The sequence below is a fragment of the Impatiens glandulifera genome, chromosome 2, assembly GCF_907164915.1.
Source record: "Impatiens glandulifera chromosome 2, dImpGla2.1, whole genome shotgun sequence".
Lineage (NCBI taxonomy): Eukaryota > Viridiplantae > Streptophyta > Magnoliopsida > Ericales > Balsaminaceae > Impatiens > Impatiens glandulifera.
Window position 1 is genome coordinate 6136499 of NC_061863.1, and position 19428 is coordinate 6155926.

The 19428-nt window shown below is 26.8% G+C and overlaps 1 protein-coding gene across 1 annotated transcript in view; it reads left to right on the forward strand.

Moving 5' to 3' along the window:
- The first annotated feature begins 5907 nt into the window (after positions 1-5907).
- LOC124924237 overlaps positions 5908-19428 on the forward strand; it is a 28561-nt gene continuing 15040 nt past the window's right edge. The window contains exons 1-5 of the mRNA XM_047464297.1: positions 5908-5959; positions 6179-6469; positions 6555-7214; positions 17918-18208; positions 18294-18953. Of these exons, the coding sequence (XP_047320253.1) occupies positions 5908-5959; positions 6179-6469; positions 6555-7214; positions 17918-18208; positions 18294-18953 (1954 nt within the window). The remainder of the gene's footprint in view (positions 5960-6178; positions 6470-6554; positions 7215-17917; positions 18209-18293; positions 18954-19428) is intronic.

Consider the following 19428-nt stretch of genomic DNA (forward strand, 5'->3'; position numbering starts at 1 on the left):
TGGGAAAAAAATATAGTAATCTCTTCAAAAGTTTGTTTTTTAATTGGTAATAGATTTTGTATATATGAAAACATATAATATGTAGTTCACAGTTGTAATTGTAATTTTTTAGTTTATGAAATAAAAAAGAATAATATGTTTGATAAGACTATTTGTTCTTGGTACAATTTCATTTATGCAGAGCTCTTTTATTCATTGATAAAAGTGAAGTTCTAGTTCTTTATACTGTTAAGATAAAAACAAGATCTAAAGAGGCATTTCAAGATTAAAATTTATGTAAGTGAACCCCATATTTGAAATAATGTTCTTATAAAAACTATTCAAAAAAGGTGTAATTTTTTTCAGATTTCGATTATACTCCATCATGAATGTCTTAAATATGGAATCGAATCCAAGCCATCACTGACTTGAACCAAATGATCAAAAGTTCAATTCAGATTGGATAGTTAGATAGCTCGGATCGGTTTGTATTCTTACCCAACCAAGGTCCATTCATCATAATTCATAAGACGTGTTACCAATATTTTGTTATAAAAATTGATTGAAAGTTTAAAATTTGGTTCTCTACAATAGTTGAAAGATTAAACAACACAAATAAGAAGAACCTCTCTATTCTATTCAACTAACAAACTAATAATGAACAACATCATTAGCATGAAGATTCAACCATTCAAATAAAAATCTAATCACCCCATGAAGACTTCCCACAAGTGAAGAATACACAGTATCATCAGGAACATAACCAACTTATTTCATCTCATCAAACAATTCAAATGCCTCATCCGATCTTCCCACCTTCAACAAACCCGAAATCATCGCAGTATAACTCACCAAACTCATATCAACACCTTTGCACAATCAGAGACAGTTTGCTTTGAAGATAATTGAAAAAGGTTAAGTAGGAACGAGTTGGGACATTAGGGTTTGAAAGAACAAGGTGGGTTACTTGGGGATTGAGACTTGAAACAAGATATTGTCTAATCTGGAGAGGTGTTGAAGGAATGGAATTTACAAGGATCTTGGAGATGAGATTCACAATCTCTTCTGGGTTGTAAGTAGGGTTTGTGGGAAAGAGATTCTTTACAGTTGGGAAGAATTTTTGAGTCACCATTTTTGACAAATGAAGAATTCGTTCCAGTTACAGGATTAAAGATACATGATTCAAAAGAACATGAATCCAGGTGGAGTAAATTGGATTGATTCACTTCTCTAATGGCGATTACTTTCACTGTCATAGAGTTTCAGATTCATAGAAAGTACCTTTTAGCCTCTCTACTTTCTTGACGAAACGCTAAGCACTTAGCGAAACACTAAGCACTTAGCGAAACGATAAGCACTTAGCGAAACGCTAAGCACTTAGCGAAACTTCCCTGAAACAGAAATATGAACCAGAAATATGAACCAATATGATATGAACGAACCAAATAATAAATATGAAACAATATAAACCAAATAAGAACAGAAGGGTTTGAGAATATCATGGAAACATCCTTAGAATCGACACCTTAGAATCATCCTTCACCTGACCTGCATGCAAAATAGGTTTAGGGTTTGAGTTTGAAAGAAATGAAGATAGTGTAAATCGATTTAGGTTTAGGGTTTGAAAGAAATGAAGATCGTGCAAATCGATTTAGGTTAGACCGCCGCCCCGCCGCCTCTGCCTCTGTCGCCGCCGCCGTGAAAGAGAGAACAAGGGAAGAGAGAGAAAGAAAATGAAAAAAATGAAAAAATTAGAGTATTTATACTAAACCTAATTCACTTAGCGAAACGCTAAGTCCCTTAGCGTTTCGCTACAAGGGTAATTTCGTAAAATAAAAATAAAAATATCACGAACGCAATTTAATTAGTAAATCACCACCAAATCAAATAACCTCGTCTTTGAGGTTATTTAATCAAATTTCCCTCAAACCCCCGTTTTAACGTATGTATGTAATCTATAAGAAATTTATATTAGTTACTAAATACTCAATTAAATTTGTTGATATGTAATTAATTCATATATATATATATATTTATCATTTATCCACTGAATTATTTTAATAAAGATTATCTTTTCATTAATTAGGCACTAAATCAAATTTGTTAATATATCATGTATAATTATTTTTATTTTAAAATAATAAATATAAAATGAACCATAAATAAGATCAAATCAAATCACACTATCTTATTTTATTCTTCTATATAAGATAATAATGAAAATATATAAATGGTTCAAACCTCACGCCTTCTTTTCAGTAAAGATAATATATATATATATATAAATTGTAGTAATCTTATATTTATTTATTTCTTAATTTATTATATAAATTGGAATGATGTAACACATTTATAATTCATTCATTCAAAAAATAATACATTCATCCCTTCTTCCATTATCTTGTTCTCCTTTAGAGACGAAAACCCACAACTATGCATTCACTAGTCCTTTGACGATTGGTTAACGTTCATTCTCCCAGTTTTTTTGGTACTTAATTTTTCCTTTATGAAATTTAGGCTCTAACTTATATGCGAGCAAAAATAATTAAATTACTCACATTACTCAAATAATATAAAACTCAATTTAAATTTATCCCATTCATATTATTCGTGAATATGGTTAAGTTGAGTATAAATTGAGTAATTCAAATTAAATTTTGTTTTTTAGATAAATTATAATATTTATCTAATTTATTTTGTGTCTATAAATCTTAATACATTTGTGATTCATCTAACATGATTTTTAGCACGTTTTGTTTGACTTAACCCATATTTCACTTGCTAAATTTGTTTTGTTTTTTTTTTATATATATTTAACATGTTTATAAATAGATTAACACATTTTTTTTATTACATATGAATATAAAATCTAAAAATATATATTTATATATAATCAAAATAGTAGTTTAATGGTTTTTAATTTTATATAATATAACTAATGATTACAATTTATTAATTAATATTATTTTATAAATTATAAAATAATTTAAGTTAAATATATATTTTTTGGAATTAAAGAAGAACTAACATGACACCCACCACTATACTTTTACTAGGAAATTTGATCAAATGACTCTCAAAATGACCTTAAATGCGAAAAGTGTCAGCACAATAATTTTAATGCGCTGGTGACACTCAAATATTTTTTGAACAATTTTATCCTTTCGCGAGTTGCGTCTCGCAACTAGAACCCTATAAAATCTTATTTCCACCTCTCATTTTTGGCTTCATTTTCTCTCTTTCTCTTCTCCGTTTTCTCTACTCTAAACCCTAATAACGGAGAAGACTTTCACTTCTTTTCCAAAGAAAGAGACATGCGTTTGACTCATTATTTTGTTGACACATTGTTTTTTAAACATTCATGGTGTACCTTATTTATTAATGATTCAGCATTGTAACCAAGTTGATGTATTATATATATGTATCTGTATCACCGAATTCAAAGGAATAATTTTAGAATTTATTGTACGATATTTATTTTAAAATTTGATATAAATGCATTTATTTAAATTAATAATAGAAGTCAAAAATATTTAAAAATCAATAAAGTATTTTAAATGAAAAAAGTGGTTCCTAAAAAATTAAATGTCACGAATCGATTCACATTTAGAACCTTAAATAAGATGGAAATCATGATTGCTTAGTCATTCTAACTTAGCTTACTACATTAAATAACAATTACCAATAAGGAAGAAGTAAACTTTGAATATTTAGACTATTTGTTTACTTGCAATTGAAACCTATTCTCATCTATAAATGATAATGTTCTTCAAATAGAGGCCAGAATACAAGTTTCCTCCAACATCTTGTCATATTTATTTATGGTCATTTTCACAAGAATCACCCCAAATTTGTTTACCAATACTTGAACAATTAGGATCGATCCTAATTGTATTCCTGAATTCTTTCAACTTATTTTTGGTTTGTTCTACCATATGTTTGAAAAACTAAATGTGTTCGTGAATGTACTAAAAAATCATTTTCAGAAATTTGAATATTAGAAATCTCGTATGATCATCGTAGCCTTTAAATGTTGTGTATAGACTTGAAGAAAGAAATGTGTATGGAGGAGGATGTGGATAAAAATAAGAACTATTGCTTAAATTTAATACATCATTCTTAATTCAAACTTGACTAAAAAATATAAGTATTATAATAATTTTAAAAAGAAAAACACATCTAAAAGCTTTACGAAGAAGTAAACTTTAACGGAAAGAAAAAGAAAAAAAAGTAGAAGGGCAAAATCCTCGCAAAATTTTTCCATAGATAAGGTATACATCGATTCATTGGTAAAGAAGATGTCAAATTCATAACTTGTTTTGAATCCTCCCAACAAAAATCAATTTTCTTCATTAATTTTCTTTTTTCAAAACACATTAAATAAATCCCATTTAAAAAAAAATGGAACAAACCATCAAATATAGTCCAATTAAAAAATAAAATACTTTCATCAATATCTTTTCTTAATCAATATTCTAATACATGCAAGATAATTGTTTCTCGTATATTTTATTGTTTATCTCTTTGTAAATGTTACTTTCTTCTAATTTTACTTTGTATAATAATTTCTTGATATTTTTTCAAATATTTATCACATTTCTAATTTTCTTCCCAAATAATTTGCATTTTTCTCTTTCCACACTTTGTAAACTTCACTAGCAATGACACATTTAATTAAAAAGAAAATAATTTTACCTTTGAACTTTTCATTGCATTCACAATTTGATTATACTCCATTCTTTAGGATTAAAATCTAAAAAAGAAAAGAATTAATTAACATAATCAATATTTATTGCTCTTACACTTAACCAAAGATTTTATTTTAATATAAAAAGTTAGCATAATTTCACTAAGTCATTACTTTTACTTTCATTTAAGCTCAAACTCGAACTTTATGAACTAAACAAATTTTCGCACACACCTAGGGAAGCAACCTGGCTCGAAAGTCAAATTTTGAAATTAAATGTTGCTTACAATAAATATACATGTCAAAGAAAAAGAGCCATGCAGAATTTGGGCAATTTTCTTTTGTCAAAATATTTATGAAAAAATGTCAAGAGCTTATTTGATCTTTGGTGTTTTTATTATTATTACTTTTTTTTTTAATTCTCATTTCAATATATTATTATCATTTTAACTATCAAAATCACTTAATTTATCAACTAAAATATCATTACGTTACTTCTATTAAATATATTTTATAAATAATACTAAAAAAAAGTAATTTTATTTACAAAATATTATGGTGCATAATTCAATAAGATTTTGATAATAAGAGCATCAAAATACATTAAATTATGTATATAAAAATTAATTTTGGAATGATATTATACAAATATATCTACTAATTTTAATAACATTGTGTTAATATAATAGCATTTATAATATATATTGCTATATATATTAACAATTGAAATGTCCTTAAATGAGGCAAATATTAAAATTGACAAACAAATTGCATGCATAAAAATATATAAAGTATAAGATATGGATACAAAATCCAGTATAGAATAATTTTATTTACTTTGTAAATATAAATTAATTTTATTTCTATAAAATTTGTAAAATCTTAATATATTACTATATTATGAAAGAGTAATGATATTTTAAGCATAAATTCAATATTTTAATAATTTGATTGAAAATGTCACTAATAAATAGTTTTTTTTTGGAATGTAGAACTATTTATTTAAAATAGTCAAGACTAGTTTAGTTAACTCATTTAAAATAGTCAGAGAGTTTAGTCAACTCATTTTAGAGTTTACCAATTTATCTTAATTAGCATTATGTTTAAAGAATCAATTAAAGATTTTATTGATTTGTTACTATTTAACTTATTTTCTCTACTTATTTAAGACACCTTGTAATTAGTAAAAGACACTTCATTTATAAAAGAAATAAAAGAACACCAATAATGTGCTAAAAAAGATGACAGGAGGATCAATGTTCAAGACATTGTTGCTACTAATATTTGTACAAGGTAAGCCAAATTCATATGGTTTATAATTTTTTTTTTATTTTAATTAAAAACTAACATGATTCTACAGTCATGCTTATTTCAACTTATGACGTTTTTAATGGAAATTGTTGATCTATTAGACACGACTCTTATCAGTTGAACTATCTTAATGGATTTCAAATATTTTATAATTCAAAATTCATGAACAATCTATAAAACATGTTTGTTATTTTCTTTCAGTGTTTTTTGTTACTTGTTGGGCTACAACTCATACAAGTAGAAGCAAAATCTATGTTGCAAAAGATGGGACTGGAGATTTCTACACTATTGGAGAAGCTGTTGCTGCAGCTCCAAACTATAGTAAAACACCCATTTATATTATGATAAAGAAGGGAGTTTACTTTGAATATATTATAATTGAAATCGAGAAGACAAATATAGCTTTCATCGGGGATGGTATGTACAAAACCGTTATATCTGGAAACAGAAGCAGTGCTAGTGGTCTTCAAATGGATCACACAGCAACAGTTGGTAAGCCACTAAAGAAATTTAATCAAATATTTGTAATAATTTTATTCGCAAACTAATTCATTTTTGTTTTATTGTTTCTTAAAAGCAATTTTTGGAGTTGGTTTCATTGCAAAGGGAATATCCTTCAAAAATACAGCCGGTCTAGGGTACCAAGCTGTTGCCCTTAAAAGTAAAGTTCAATCTGCCTTTTATAAGTGCAGTTTTCATGGATATCAAGACACTCTATACACTAAACATGGAAGACAATTCTATAGAGATTGTGTAATCTATGGGAAAACCGATTTCATATTTGGGAATGCTGCAGTCGTTTTTCAGAATTGTTTTATTATTGCGCTTAATAGGGGAGGGACTATAATAACGGCTCAAGGAAGGGAAGGTCCTAATGACAAAGGAGGAACAATACTACATAATTGCACAATAACATATGATCATCATCGTAGATCATCATCCTTTAATACATACTTGGGGAGACCATGGCAGTTATATTCCAGGGTTGTTGTGATGCAAAGTTTTATAGATGATTTTATTGATCCTAAGGGATGGCTTAATATCAAAGAGACAAATCTCGATAAATTATTTTACGCAGAATATAAAAACCGAGGTCCTGGTGCTAACACTACAGGTAGAGTTAAATGGCCGGGATACAAAGTGTTTACTAAGCCAAACCAAGTGTTACGATTTACCGTTAATAACTTCATTCAGGGGAATGAGTGGATACCCTCTACTGGTATTCCATTTATTCCAGGTTTATTATAATTTTGTAATCATATTAAATTATTAGTAAAAATATAATTATTATATCTCACTTGTCTTGTATTTATTTAGGAGAGAAAACAATTTCATTGGAATTAACTTTGATATATTATGAACTTATGAGACATTGAAAAGTTGTTTTGAACCAAAGGCTAACATCACATATATAAATTGAAATATATATATATATATATATATATATATATTTGATAAGAAAGTGTAGAGAAATAATGTGGCATATTTTAAATTCGTTAAAAGTCTGATAATTTTATCAAATATTAAATTAATTATCAATTAATTAAAAAATGGCACGTCATTTTCCAATACTTTCTTTTCTTGTCATATATTTTCCTCCTTCCTCAAATTATATATTAGCTTGACATAATATATCATTATTTGAAAGGTATTCATAAATTAAGCTGAAACCCATGTTTTCCTTTTATATGAGTCTAGTTCAAAACTATTATTTTGCTACAATATTTATTAACTTTGGAATCTACTTTTTTTAATATAAAAATAGCTAAAGTTAAAATTTATTTGTATTTACTTTTGTATAAGAACTTTTATTTTGAATAATGAATTGTCTTAGTTCATGAATCATGTTTTAAATTATAATATACATATATTTTTTTTGTTTTATTGATAAGAGATAATTATTATTACTTTTTAAAAATAATTTATGTATATTAAAAATGATAAAAAATCGTTTAAATATAACGATAAAATATTACATAAAAAAAGAAAGAAAAAAATTCTTAATAAGTTATCGAGCTCGTAAATTCTCGAGAAGAACGATTAACTCTCCGACAAACTCTACCGGCTTTCTGAAACGAATATTAGAAAACGTCATAATAATAACATTATGAATGATATGCATCAGACAACTACGATCATTGAAAGTTTGATAATTTTTCTTCAACCAGATAGTCTACCAAAAAATAATTTGGATAGTAACACAAATATTTAGGCATGTCATATCAGTTGCAATAATCCAAACTTTCCAGCAACTACCTAAAGACTCGAACATTACTCAATGAATCTCAATAATACTTCACAAAAATCTCTAGATACTAGTCACCCATCGACAATACAAAAGAAGTGAGTTGTTGTTTCAACTTTCTCGTGACACATGCGACCAACAATAATACAACATTTTTTTAATGCACATATCAATAATAAGGATTTTACGGTGAATAACACTTCATTCGAAGAACAATATCTTTGATGAAATCTTTAACTCCCAAAGTTTCTCCCAACAAAAATTACATGGAATCACCTTAACGAAAAAATTATAACAATGTCTCACATGAAAATTATCCCTGTCTTGTTAGTGCATAACATCATGTTTAGACGTGGACACTTGATTGCATCCTACTAAAAGTAAAAACACTATTATGGGACAAACACTCCATAATATTTAATCTACTTTTATATCTAATTCGTCTATCGAAACCACTAGACCGAGGATTAAACATGTTTTTAACTATGACATTTCTACATACAACAATGAAAACAAGCTCATGATATGCCGTAGCTAGACTTTTGACAAAACACCAAATGCCGTCCAAAAAACTTATTAAAAACAATCTCCCCCAATGAATATAGATTGCTCACGAAAATATTTCGACATAGAATAATTTTTCTTCCAATGCTACATCCGGTTTGATAATTATATATTATTATGAACCAACTATACCAATTTTGACCATACTTAAATCTGTCCGTCAATGCCTAAATATTATTCGGCTTCGTTTCAAATCTACTACACCATTTTGATAGAAGAGACTAATTAAAATAATTAAGATTTCGAATATTCTGACCTCCTTGATTTGTAAAACATTTAACCTTATCTCAACTAATTTGATGACAAAACATTGAGTTAAAAGATCCAGATAGAAATTTATACATTATTCTCTTCATTTTTCAGGCACACTCTTGGGGGAATGAATAAAGACATAAAATATGTGGGCATAAATGACATTACACTCTTAATGAGGATTAATCGACCCCCATTTGAGATTATTTTGCTTTTCCATCTAGATAATTTATATTAAATTTTAGTGATAATCGAGTCCTAAAAGACCTTGGATCGTAATAGGGTATCAATAACAGTTCTAAAAAAAGTTGTTACTAATACCCTAGTTTGTCGACCCGGCAATCCCGACACTTTCAAAATTAAGCATCATTATATATATATATGATGCTTAATTTAGTTAAAAAATGTTCCGCGTTCATCAAATTTGGTGTTGAATTTAAAATATAATGTGTTATTAGCCTAGTTGGTTAAAGAGTTACTTGTTTTGTTAGGTTGCGAGTTTGAAACATATCTATAACATTTTTTATTTTATTTTTAACCGTTTTATGTTTATGGGCGGGTCAACTCAAAATTTGACCAAAGTATCCATTTACTCTCACATATATATCCACATGAACCACAGTTCTCGACACGACAATTCAGAGACTTTCAAAATTAAGCATCATTATATATATAGATTTAATTTAATTCTCTATTATTAATTCAATATAAACTTATTATCTTCCAACTTCAAGTCGAACACGATTTTGACATGTTTAACACGTTTTTCACACACACAACACGTTTTTCACACGTTTAACATGTTTTCACGCTTTTTTGCATTGTTTAACACGTTTTTGACATGTTAACACGTTTAATACGTTTTCACACTAATAACACATTTAACATATTTTTCACTTTTAACTAGTTTTTGACAAGTTTAATACGTTTAACACGTTTAACACGTTTTTGACAAGTTTAACACTTTCTTCACGTTTTTTGCACGTTTAATACATTTTGGCATGTTTAACACGTTTTTAACAAGTTTAACACGGTTTTAATGTTTTTGGCACATTTAACATGTTTTTGACATTCTAACACGTTTAACACGTTTTTGATATATTTAACACATTTTCACACGTTTAACATGTTTTTGGTCATGTTTAACACATTTTTGACATGTTTAACACGTTTTCACAACCTTACATATTTTCACACGTTTACACGTTTTTCATATTATTGGCATGTTTAACACGTTTTTGACATGTTGAACACGTTTAACATGTTTTTGGCTCATTTAACACATTTTTAACATATTTAACACGTTTTGGTACGTTTTTTTACATTTTTGGCATGTTTTTCATGTTTTTAGCACGTTTAACATGTTTTTGACATTTTAACACGTTTAACACGTTTTGACATTTTAACACGTTTTTGCACATTCCACATATTTTTGACATGTTTAACATATTTTTACACGTTTAACATGTTCTGACAAATTTTAACACGTTTTTGGCACGTTTAATATTTTTTGGCATGTTTAATATATTTTCACGTTTTTGGCATGTTTAACACATTTTTGGCATGTTTTACAAGGTTTACATGTTTTTGGCACATTAAACATGTGAAAAACGTATTAAACGTGTTAAAAATGTCAAAACGTGTTAAACGTGTCAAAATATGCCAAAAACATGGAAACATGTTAAACATGTCAAAACGTGTTAAACGTGCCAAAAACGTGAAATACGTATGAAAAACGTGTGAAATCGTGTTAAACATGTTAAAAACGTGTTAAACATTTCAAAAACGTAAAAAACGTATTAAACGTGTCAAAACTTGTTAAATGTGTCAAAACGTGAAAAACGTGTCAAAATGTGTTAAATGTGCCATAATCGTGAAAAATGTGTCAAATGTGTCAAACGTGTCAAAAACGTATTAAATGTGTTAAAAACGTGTTAAACATGCCAAAAATATGAAAATCTTGTTCAACATGTCAAAAATGTGTTAAACGTGTCAAAAACGTGTTAAACGTGTCGAAAACGTGTTAAACGTGTCAAAATGTGTCAAAAACGTGAAAAACATGTTTTGTTAAACATGTTAAAAACGTGTTAAATGGATAAAAATGTGTTAAATGAGTCAAAAACATGTTCAATGAAAAAATAAAAAATTAATTTGGGTTACCAACCCATATTCATAAATACTATGTGTTGAGTTATGGGATGAGTAAATTTAATTTGGATTGAATATGGGTTGGGTTTACCCGTTTGCTCACCCTAGTTATTTTTAGAATGAAAAATGTTGGAATTGTACCAGATGTCTTTACCTATACCACATTGATGACTTGTGCGACCACTCAAAGCTTGTTTGAGACAACTGTTAAATTGTTCGATGAAATGGTCACGAGAAATATCAGACCAAATGTTTGGTCTTACAACAACTTGATTCATTGTTATTTCAAATCAGGAAATCCAAAGGAAGCCGTCAAAGTATTTGATGACATTTTTAATCTTTGTCCAACAACTTTTAATACAATGATTAACGGATTATTCAACAGCGGTTACCCAACCAAAGTATTCATTTTCTTTAGGAATTTACAAAGTCGTGGATTTGTCCCACAATTACCTACTTTCAACATTCTTAGTAACGGTCTTTGCAAGTCACACAGGATAGATTCCGCATCAAGAATTTTAAATGAGCTTGGAGAATCGGGTCATAAGCCAAATGAGATAACATGAAATATTGTTTTAAGTCTGGAAAGTATGAAAAAGGGCTTGAGATATTGTACGAGATGAGAGACTTAGGGTACACATTCGACCACCACAACAAAACATACTTTCAGCGACCCTTATATGCCAACCCATATTAAGCGTGAGTAAAAATTAAAAGGAAAAAACTTTTACCAATCTTTATATCTAATACCACCACCTTTATTTTTTTTATATATCAACTTTGTAACTTTGTTAAAACCTTATAATTTAAATATTCTAAATTTTAATAATTTTTATGTTTTATTTTTAAACTTTGTAAATATTTTAATTTTTTAATTTTTTTAAAATTAAATTTGACTTAAAATTTTGTTAACATTAAAATTTAATTAATATTTTTTATATAACATTATTTTAAAATTTTTATAGTATTATTAATATATGTCTTTTATTTAATTATTATTTAAATTTAATTAAATTAAAAGTATAATATGAGAGAGTTCATTAGTTTTTGAAATGTTAATATGACATTTATCCCAAATCGGAGAAAAAGAAGAAGTTTTTGGTATATAAAATATGAAAGAGTTCATTAGTTTCTGAAGTGTTTTTAAGGTTATAATGTACTGGAATATAGGTTCACCCTAAAGGTTTAGGGTTATGTTCCTCAGGTACTTGAGAGATGAAGGGCAAATGTGATAATAGTAGAGATAAAAAAATAACATCTAAAATGAAAATAGAAAAAAACAAATTTTAAAAAAATAGTTTAAATATAAAATAGACTTTTAGCGACGTTTTTTAATTTTGCCAACGCTTAAATAAGCGTTGTTAAAACTTTCGTCTTTCGGCAACGCTTGTACCGACGCTTAAATAAGCGTGGTAAAAACTTGCGCCCACCCTGCTTCTGGCGACGCAAGAATAAGTGTCGGTAATGTTTTTGGCGACGCTTTTAAAGGTTGGCAGAAGTCTTTTTAAACGTCGCCGAAAGTCATTTTTGTTGTAGTGGACTCGTTTGAATATTGCACGATTATTGGTGCTTTGGTTAGGATTGGTAGATTAAACGAGGCTAATAAATATGTTGAAGAGATGTTAAGAAATGAGGTTGATCTGGATTTAGGTGTTACAACACGTTGATTAATCTCTCATTTAAAGGAGGGAAATTTGACAAAGTTGATAAATTATAAAAATACCTTGAGAAGGCCGGTTTTGCACCTGATAAGCTGTACACCGATGCGATAATAATCGATGGATTTCTCAATTTGGGTGATTTTGATAAGGCTAAGAAGCTTTTGGATAAGGGTTAAATTGATTTAGATTTCAGCATTGTGGCTTTCAATAGTTACCTAAACGCTTTGGCTAAAAATGGAGATCTTAATGGTGCGTTGATGACTTTAATTCAAGGGGCTTTAGAGATTCATATATGTTTTCTTCTTTGGTGCATCATCTCTGTAAGTTTAGAAGATATACTAAAGCATCTACGTTACTTCAAGCTTATGTAGGATTCGGGGAAGAAATTCTTTTGTCAGCTCAAAGAGCCGTTTTTAATGGACTTCGAGATTTAGGGTTAATGAACGAAGCGAATGAAGTTTATAAGATAATTCAATCGACGAAATCGGATGGCATGGACGTATATGAGTGTGAAGGTGTCAACCCATTCAATCAAGTTAATAGGTAACTTTTGATCAATTATACACATGTTTAATTTAATTGAATTAGTGAAAGTTCTAGTAATGACTTTTGTAGTTTTCTTTTATCTTTCTTTACTTCAAATATTCATTAATTTAGAAGTGTTACATGGTTTATTGATCAATTTTAAATTAGTGTTACATGGTTTATTGATCAATTTTAGGTTTTGAAAATTTATTGACAATAGTCTAAACTTAGATGAAAAAAAGTTAAACTTAAATGTTTGAAAAATAATTTGTGGCATTGATTAAGTTCATGGCAGGTGCAAAGTATGGACACATCACAAAAGGGTCGACACTTTCAAAGTCTCTAATTCCATAAAAAAAAAGCATACAAGTTCTTCAATGAAATTAAATTAATTATTATGATTGTTTATTTGAATGTTGATTAATTAAATTGTTTTAATTAATTATTTTATTATTGCTCACTATTAATAGTGAAATTCATGGTTAGACTCCAATGACAATTTTTAATAAAGACTAAGGTTGTGTTTGATAACTTGACTTATCTATTAATTGAATATATTAATGACTTATTTAAAACCATTAGGTGTGATAACACATATTTATATATTTATGATCATTTATTACTATAAACTTTAAGTAAAAACACGTTAAAAATAATAAGCTCAAATATGAAGTTTATTTTAAAAGAGGAAAAAAGTTTAACACACTACTTTAAAATAAAATCATCAAAAACCAATATATTCTTTTAAATTTAATAAAATTACTGTTATTTATTATAAATTCTTATTACTTCTCTATTTTTTTCTCTCTTTTTTTTTTTTTTATCATAATTCATTTAATTATTTTTTAAGAGAGTATATTTTCAAACATTATCAAATAAAAATATAATTATATCTAAATTATTTATAAAATAAAAAAAATAAAAATATATATATATTATCTCTCATATTTATTTATATATATAACTATAAAATTGTATTAATTTTTCAATTTTTCTCATTAGTAAACAAACTTCTTACTTATTCTAGATAAATATATATTTTTTATTATCTCTTATATACATATATTACGTTAACAAATTATAATTTAATATATACTAGTTAAATAAAACATAATATATATATATATATATTTATTTAATATATTAAATTATATATTTCAATATATTATATTAAGTTTATTAACTAATATGAGTAATATAAGGGTATAATAGTTGAATTTGTTCAGATATTAGTTTTAGATATTATTAAACTAACTGAAATATTGAATAATTTAAATTTCTGATATTCTTGTTTGTTAATTTAATTTTTTATCTCTTGATATTTAAGTCATTAAGTACTTAAAATTCAGTATTCAATATTATTCGGATCGTAATTTTAAGTTTTATCAAATACAGTTTAAGTGAAATTCTAAGTGTACCTTATTTATTAACGATTCAGCATTGTAACAGCAAGTTGATGTATATGTATCTGTATCACCGAATTCAAAGGAATAATTTTAGAATTTATCGTAGATATTTATTTTAAAATTTGATATAAATGCATTTATTTAAATTAATAATAGAAGTCGAAAATATTTAAAAATCAATAAAGTATTTTAAATGACAAAAGTGGTTCTTAAAAAATTAAATGTCACAGATCGATTCACATTTAGAACGTTATAAAAAATTGTACCATTTTAATTAATAAAACATTATTCCCTCTTTAGTGACTTGTTTAACAACAATTTATTTGAAGCTTTTAATTTTTTTTTTTATCAACAATCAATTAATGTAAAAAATGTTACAATATTTCCACTATTTAGAATTTATGTTATAATTTAAGTTACATGTTCTAAAAAAATGTATTAGTTATTGGACCATTTTTTTTTGTAGTCAACGTTAAACAAGATGGAAATCATGATTGCGGAGTCATTCTAACTTAGCTTACTACATTAAATAACAATTACCAATAAGGAAGAAGTAAACTTTGAATATTTAGATTATTTGTTTACTTGCAATTGAAACCTATTCTCATCTATAAATGATAATGTTCTTCAAATAGAGGCCAGAATACATCTTCCGAATTTGCAATTTATTCATGAGAAACTTCTCATTATCTTCTTCGGCTATATTTACCAACCTTTCTAGAATAAGGAAGAAGTTTCCTCCAACATCTTGTCATATTTATTTATGGTCATTTTCACAAGAATCACCCCAAATTTGTTTACCAATACTTGAACAATTAGGATCGATCCTAATTGTATTCCTGAATTCTTTCAACTTATTTTTGGTTTGTTCTACCATATGTTTGAAAAACTAAATGTGTTCGTGAATGTACTAAAAAATCATTTTCAGAAATTTGAATATTAGAAATCTCTTATGATCATCGTAGCCTTTAAATGTTGTGTGTAGACTTGAAGAAAGAAATGTGTATGGAGGAGGATGTGGATAAAAATAAGAACTATTGTTTAATTTTAATACATCATTCTTAATTCAAACTTGACTAAAAAATATAAGTTATAATAATTTTAAAAAGAAAAACACATCTAAGAGCTTTACGAAGAAGTAAACTTTAACGAAAAAAAAAAGAAAATAAAAGTGGAAGGGCAAAATCCTCGCAAAACTTTTCCATAGATAAGGTATACATCGATTCATTGGTCAAGAAGATGTCAAATTCATAACTTGTTTTGAATCCTCCCAACAAAAATCAATTTTGTTCATTAATTTTCTTTTTTCAAAACACATTAAATAAATCCCATTTTACAAAATGGAACAAACCATCAAATATAGTCCAATTAAAAAATAAAATACTTTCATCAATATCTTTTCTTAATCAATATTCTAATACATGCAAGATAATTGTTTCTCATATATTTTATTGTTTATCTCTTTGTAAATGTTACTTTCTTCTAATTTTACTTTGTATAATAATTTCTTGATATTTTTTCAAATATTTATCACATTTCTAATTTTCTTCCCAAATAATTTGCATTTTTCTCTTTCCACACTTTGTAAACTTCACTAGCAATGACACATTTAATTAAAAAGAAAATAATTTTACCTTTGAACTTTTCATTGCATTCACAATTTGATTATACTCCATTCTTTAGGATTAAAATCTAAAAAAGAAAAGAATTAATTAACATAATCAATATTTATTGCTCTTACACTTAACCAAAGATTTTATTTTAATATAAAAAGTTAGCATAATTTCACTAAGTCATTACTTTTACTTTCATTTAAGCTCAAACTCGAACTTTATGAACTAAACAAATTTTCGCACACACCTAGGGAAGCAACCTGGCTCGAAAGTCAAATTTTGAAATTAAATGTTGCTTACAATAAATATACATGTCAAAGAAAAAGAGCCATGCAGAATTTGGGCAATTTTCTTTTGTCAAAATATTTATGAAAAAATGTCAAGAGCTTATTTGATCTTTGGTGTTTTTATTATTATTACTTTTTTTTTTTAATTCTCATTTCAATATATTATTATCATTTTAACTATCAAAATCACTTAATTTATCAACTAAAATATCATTACGTTACTTCTATTAAATATATTTTATAAATAATACTAAAAAAAATTAATTTTATTTACAAAATATTATGGTGCATAATTCAATAAGATTTTGATAATAAGAGCATCAAAATACATTAAATTATGTATATAAAAATTAATTTTGGAATGATATTATACAAATATATCTACTAATTTTAATAACATTGTGTTAATATAATAGCATTTATAATATATATTGCTATATATATTAACAATTGAAATGTCCTTAAATGAGGCAAATATTAAAATTGACAAACAAATTGCATGCATAAAAATATATAAAGTATAAGATATGGATACAAAATCCAGTATAGAATAATTTTATTTACTTTGTAAATATAAATTAATTTTATTTCTATAAAATTTGTAAAATCTTAATATATTACTATATTATGAAAGAGTAATGATATTTTAAGCATAAATTCAATATTTTAATAATTTGATTGAAAATGTCACTAATAAATAGTTTTTTTTTGGAATGTAGAACTATTTATTTAAAATAGTCAAGACTAGTTTAGTTAACTCATTTAAAATAGTCAGAGAGTTTAGTCAACTCATTTTAGAGTTTACCAATTTATCTTAATTAGCATTATGTTTAAAGAATCAATTAAAGATTTTATTGATTTGTAACTATTTAACTTATTTTCTCTACTTATTTAAGACACCTTGTAATTAGTAAAAGACACTTCATTTATAAAAGAAATAAAAGAACACCAATAATGTGCTAAAAAAGATGACAGGAGGATCAATGTTCAAGACATTGTTGCTACTAATATTTGTACAAGGTAAGCCAAATTCATATGGTTTATAATTTTTTTTTTATTTTAATTAAAAACTAACATGATTCTACAGTCATGCTTATTTCAACTTATGACGTTTTTAATGGAAATTGTTGATCTATTAGACACGACTCTTATCAGTTGAACTATCTTAATGGATTTCAAATATTTTATAATTCAAAATTCATGAACAATCTATAAAACATGTTTGTTATTTTCTTTCAGTGTTTTTTGTTACTTGTTGGGCTACAACTCATACAAGTAGAAGCAAAATCTATGTTGCAAAAGATGGGACTGGAGATTTCTACACTATTGGAGAAGCTGTTGCTGCAGCTCCAAACTATAGTAAAACACCCATTTATATTATGATAAAGAAGGGAGTTTACTTTGAATATATTATAATTGAAATCGAGAAGACAAATATAGCTTTCATCGGGGATGGTATGTACAAAACCGTTATATCTGGAAACAGAAGCAGTGCTAGTGGTCTTCAAATGGATCACACAGCAACAGTTGGTAAGCCACTAAAGAAATTTAATCAAATATTTGTAATAATTTTATTCGCAAACTAATTCATTTTTGTTTTATTGTTTCTTAAAAGCAATTTTTGGAGTTGGTTTCATTGCAAAGGGAATATCCTTCAAAAATACAGCCGGTCTAGGGTACCAAGCTGTTGCCCTTAAAAGTAAAGTTCAATCTGCCTTTTATAAGTGCAGTTTTCATGGATATCAAGACACTCTATACACTAAACATGGAAGACAATTCTATAGAGATTGTGTAATCTATGGGAAAACCGATTTCATATTTGGGAATGCTGCAGTCGTTTTTCAGAATTGTTTTATTATTGCGCTTAATAGGGGAGGGACTATAATAACGGCTCAAGGAAGGGAAGGTCCTAATGACAAAGGAGGAACAATACTACATAATTGCACAATAACATATGATCATCATCGTAGATCATCATCCTTTAATACATACTTGGGGAGACCATGGCAGTTATATTCCAGGGTTGTTGTGATGCAAAGTTTTATAGATGATTTTATTGATCCTAAGGGATGGCTTAATATCAAAGAGACAAATCTCGATAAATTATTTTACGCAGAATATAAAAACCGAGGTCCTGGTGCTAACACTACAGGTAGAGTTAAATGGCCGGGATACAAAGTGTTTACTAAGCCAAACCAAGTGTTACGATTTACCGTTAATAACTTCATTCAGGGGAATGAGTGGATACCCTCTACTGGTATTCCATTTATTCCAGGTTTATTATAATTTTGTAATCATATTAAATTATTAGTAAAAATATAATTATTATATCTCACTTGTCTTGTATTTATTTAGGAGAGAAAACAATTTCATTGGAATTAACTTTGATATATTATGAACTTATGAGACATTGAAAAGTTGTTTTGAACCAAAGGCTAACATCACATATATAAATTGAAATATATATATATATATATATATATTTGATAAGAAAGTGTAGAGAAATAATGTGGCATATTTTAAATTCGTTAAAAGTCTGATAATTTTATCAAATATTAAATTAATTATCAATTAATTAAAAAATGGCACGTCATTTTCCAATACTTTCTTTTCTTGTCATATATTTCCTCCTTCCTCAAATTATATATTAGCTTGACATAATATATCATTATTTGAAAGGTATTCATAAATTAAGCTGAAACCCATGTTTTCCTTTTATATGAGTCTAGTTCAAAACTATTATTTTGCTA